Source organism: Perkinsus marinus (assembly GCF_000006405.1).
Source record: "Perkinsus marinus ATCC 50983 genomic scaffold scf_1104296949894, whole genome shotgun sequence".
NCBI classification, from domain to species: Eukaryota; Perkinsozoa; order Perkinsida; family Perkinsidae; genus Perkinsus; species Perkinsus marinus.
In genome coordinates this window covers 1-3,806 of record NW_003209817.1, presented here as the reverse complement: position 1 = coordinate 3,806, position 3,806 = coordinate 1, and the positions used below count along the sequence as shown (strand labels likewise).

Here is a 3,806-nt window from a genome sequence, read left to right as displayed (position 1 = left end):
TTCCGTCGAACTGTGAAAGCTCAGAGCTCGCCGTATCGGACTTTGCATATTGTGAGCGACTCAAAAGAAGCTTTACGTGCGCTATTGAGAAACAAAATGAATGAGATAAGTCGAGAATGCATTAACATCTGTCTTAGCCTGAGAAATCTTGGTCGCTGTGTGACGTTTCATTGGTGTGGGGGATCAACTAGCTTTCCGGGAATCCAGCTAGCAGATCTCGAGGCAAGGAAAGGCAACATTGATGGAGCGCCTCCCAAGCTGGAGATCATGTCGCCAATCCAGGAGACTCGCCGCAAACTTGAACGAGCCATGGAAGGAGTAGTCATGCAAATGGTAGGACGTCTTTCGGCAACGCTTCGGCCAGCCTTCGCTAGCGAACGCCAGCGGAAGATTGTGCAGGATGTTGTACTCGCAGGTAACTGTGGATTTTTTCTTCAAGTGCTATCAGGACACTCTGAGATTTTGAAAGGGTACACCTACATGTCTGGAAGGGAAAACTGGACAAACATAGACAGAGAATGCACTAATTGTGCCGAGAGGGATGATAACATGCATATCCTACTAAAATGCCTTAGACCAGATCGGTCTCATCGACGTCCTTCTTTCATGGACGCTGATGGTACTTTAGGGCAGATAACAATAAGTGTGAGCCGATGCGCAGCCGTCGCGAACTTCTGTAGAAAACTAACGATGGCATACATGGCTAAGACCATGGCGAACGACAGGGGCTGCACGTGTGAGCAGTGAGGGCCAGCTAGGTCATTGATTTCTCGAGTCCTAGAGATGAAACTCGTGGTCCGCCGCGGCAGTGCTAGTGTTTCGGTCGTTGGACACAGCCCCGCGGTGAAGAGTGGATCCTGCTAGGAGGGAATGAGATGGTCTGGTCTGCTCCTGCTGTTCGTTCCGGCAGCGTTTCGGGCTAAATGAAGTCGTTGTTGTGGTTATGGCCGTGGGATATACCCGTTACATTGTGTCGAATAGCAGATGTAAAGATTCCTGATGAGATCCCATACTTGGTATAATATGGTTTGAGTTATAATGGCGGAATCGCAGACAGGGGTGGTGACAATTTCCCACCGAACAAAGAATCTGGTTTCCACTGGAGTTTAGGTCGTGAGAATCATCCTTGTATATCGATCGTGTAACGTTGTCTCAATATCTTAGCTTTACGTGAGCTTGTTGATATACATGAATATCAAGATGAGTCTCTTCTATAGACCTATTGGTTGGGTGTATCAATAGTGTGGGTACGCCTTCTCATGTGCTAGTAAGCAAGATGCTACGATATCATCACCATCCTCAGTTCCGTTGTCACGATTGTTTCAGCTATAGCATTCTAGCAACTGTTCATTGTAAAAACTGATTTTGATGGGCTGCATTTGTCGGTATGAGCTAAAACCAATCGGCTTGCCTGTGTTTGCACTACTGCATGCGATGGGCTCTCCCTTGGCTCCTGATATCCCCCTAGCTCCGTATAGGTTGGATAAAGTCGATACCTACACGACATTCGAGACCATCGGGTAACAACAACGCAAGTTGTACCTCAACAAAAGGTATGTGGGCAAACATGATTCCTTGCACGCCAGCGAGATCATCTGTAGACGCAGTTTTCTCGAACCTGACTCGAGTTATCCGCGCCTGTAGCAACTCAGTTGATGCTACCACTGCACTTGATCAGCCTCAATGCATCCCCAACCCGTGAAGCTTGTGCAATTGTCCATCCCACTATCCATCATCCACAACACAGCTGTTGGCCTCTTATCTCGATCTGAATAGATCGGCAAATAATAGACAGATGCGCCGCTGAGGCCTTCGGGGGCTGAGAGAGACCGCATGGGGATCCTTGAGCTGACGCTCTACCGACCTTCCCGTGTCAAACTTGTATTGCCGTATTTGATGTCATAACGAATAACATCGTGCGCCTTAGGGGGGAAGGGTCTGGCCATCCAGTCGTGATTGCCGAGTACATAGGCATAAGGTATCTTAGCATTCATTGAGTTTAGGCAAGATATGCTTTTCTCACCCCAGCAGCTCGCATAGGCATAGTGAACTTTTCCCACTGCTCGACGAACCAATCGGTGCAGTTTAATAGAGATGCGCATAGGCCCGGGGCACCGTAGTTGGAGGACATGTCACCGTTGAGCACGACCTGAGGACAGCAGGAGGTGACCTAGTGACCTCTGCAGAACTTATAGTCAGAAAGACGTAGACAGACGCGAATCACAGAGCCGTACAAAAGGTACGTATCGATAGGATCGAGCTAATGAGTTGTAACAAGGAAGCGGGAGAGACGATGGTAAGTGTGAGCACATTGTCTATTTACCAGATCTGGCTTCAACAATGTCAGCATTCGTTCTTGGAATACCTATTATGAAAGTGAACACATGAAAGTCTGCCAGCTTGCAAATGACAGATGCTTTGAGTGGAATGTGTTTAGCCTTGATCAACACTCCCTGAAAAATAGCCCCTACCTTGCTTTTCTCATCATGGAGATCTCCCTGTGTATCAACGGACCCCTCTCCGTAGTGTATGTCACTGAACTGCAAAACTCTGAACTTTCCTTCCTCACTGAAACGAAGCTTGATTCCTTCTGGTGCTGGAGTGGTCCTCCCTCCTGGTGCCTGAGTCGTTCCCCCTCGGGTGTTACTGCTACATCCGTGAAAGGAAAAAGACGAGATTGTCAACAGGAGGATGGATATAATCATTTTGTAGCGCCAGAACCCGAAAAATCTCTAATGTGTCAGCAGCAGTCCACCACTGGCAACAACTTGTAATGCTTGTTGCCAACAAGCATTGCATTAACTACTTCAAGCAGCAACGTGGATCACCTGGATCGTAGTGCGCCTTCAACGTGAGATCAAAGGAGAATCCTGCGTTGCAGATAACGCTCGCCCGTGCAAGCGATTATCATTTTAAGAAACGATGATACCCCCTATCAACACTTGGCTTTTCCGGATGCTTACTCTTGGTTGCTTCATGGTCTTCCTGTTTCAAGTAAAGGTTCAATGTGTGTCCTATCTATGAGACGTTGGTAATGTATGATTCACACCTCTGCGGTGGTCCAGCCTCATCTGCGCACTCTGCTTGCATGGTGGCTGACGTCTTTTGTGGCACCTTCACGCCTTGCAGCTTGACCTCCGCGCCGTCGATCCATGTCTAGCTCCGAGACTCGCTCAGACTCTGCCTCCCCCGCCAAGGAGAAGTCCCTGTTGGCTCAAGTGGAGTCTTACATAAAGAGACTTATGAAGGGGTAAGTTCACTATCAGTCTGTCGTTCAACCCAATGTGATAAGCGTTCGCTCGCTCCAGTATATCAGCTCAAGACGTATACTATGGTTTGCTACTCAAGATTTGTTGTCGCCTATGTCCCCACTGAAGTTTCTCTTTTCAGGATTCCGGTAATTCTCCGTGTCGAACATGATGATGGCGATTCCGACGACGAGCCCGTCACCAAGTCAGCTATCTGTATGACATGCTATCGAGCAATAATGTGTCGATGACGGGCTTTGGTCAGGCACTGGGATCCTCAACCGCAACCTCGACTCGGTCAAATTCACCCCCTTGAAAGAAGAGGCAACAACGGATGACAGCAAAGAACCTGGTAAGTTCCAACTGCTGCCCAGCGTTCGATGGCATAACCATGTTAGGTATTGTGATTGAACTCCAGGATGTTGAGAAGGTCATCTGTCTCAATGAGAATCATCCCTCTGTCGTCCTCGTATTATTTCGTCAGCACCTTATGTTTTACATTTCGTGTTACCTACAGGTCATCCCTAAGTATGATCGTTACGTCGAGATCGTCAGCAG

At 48.2% G+C, this 3,806-nt stretch overlaps 2 protein-coding genes across 2 annotated transcripts; one reads left to right on the top strand and one right to left on the bottom strand.

Moving 5' to 3' along the window:
• Positions 1 to 1,662: 1,662 nt before the first annotated feature.
• Positions 1,663 to 1,819, bottom strand: Pmar_PMAR004936 (hypothetical protein; the record flags this gene model as incomplete). Its single annotated transcript, XM_002778335.1, has 1 exon — positions 1,663 to 1,819. A coding segment is annotated over one exon (157 nt), but the record flags the coding sequence as incomplete, so codon positions are not given.
• A 1,333-nt stretch (positions 1,820 to 3,152) lies between these two features.
• On the top strand, positions 3,153 to 3,659 carry Pmar_PMAR004935 (hypothetical protein; the record flags this gene model as incomplete). The annotated part of the gene is made up of 3 exons (XM_002778334.1): positions 3,153 to 3,250; positions 3,391 to 3,464; positions 3,514 to 3,659. 3 exons carry the CDS (start codon positions 3,153 to 3,155, stop codon positions 3,657 to 3,659), a joined length of 318 nt encoding a protein of 105 aa, XP_002778380.1.
• Between the last annotated feature and the right edge of the window lie 147 nt (positions 3,660 to 3,806).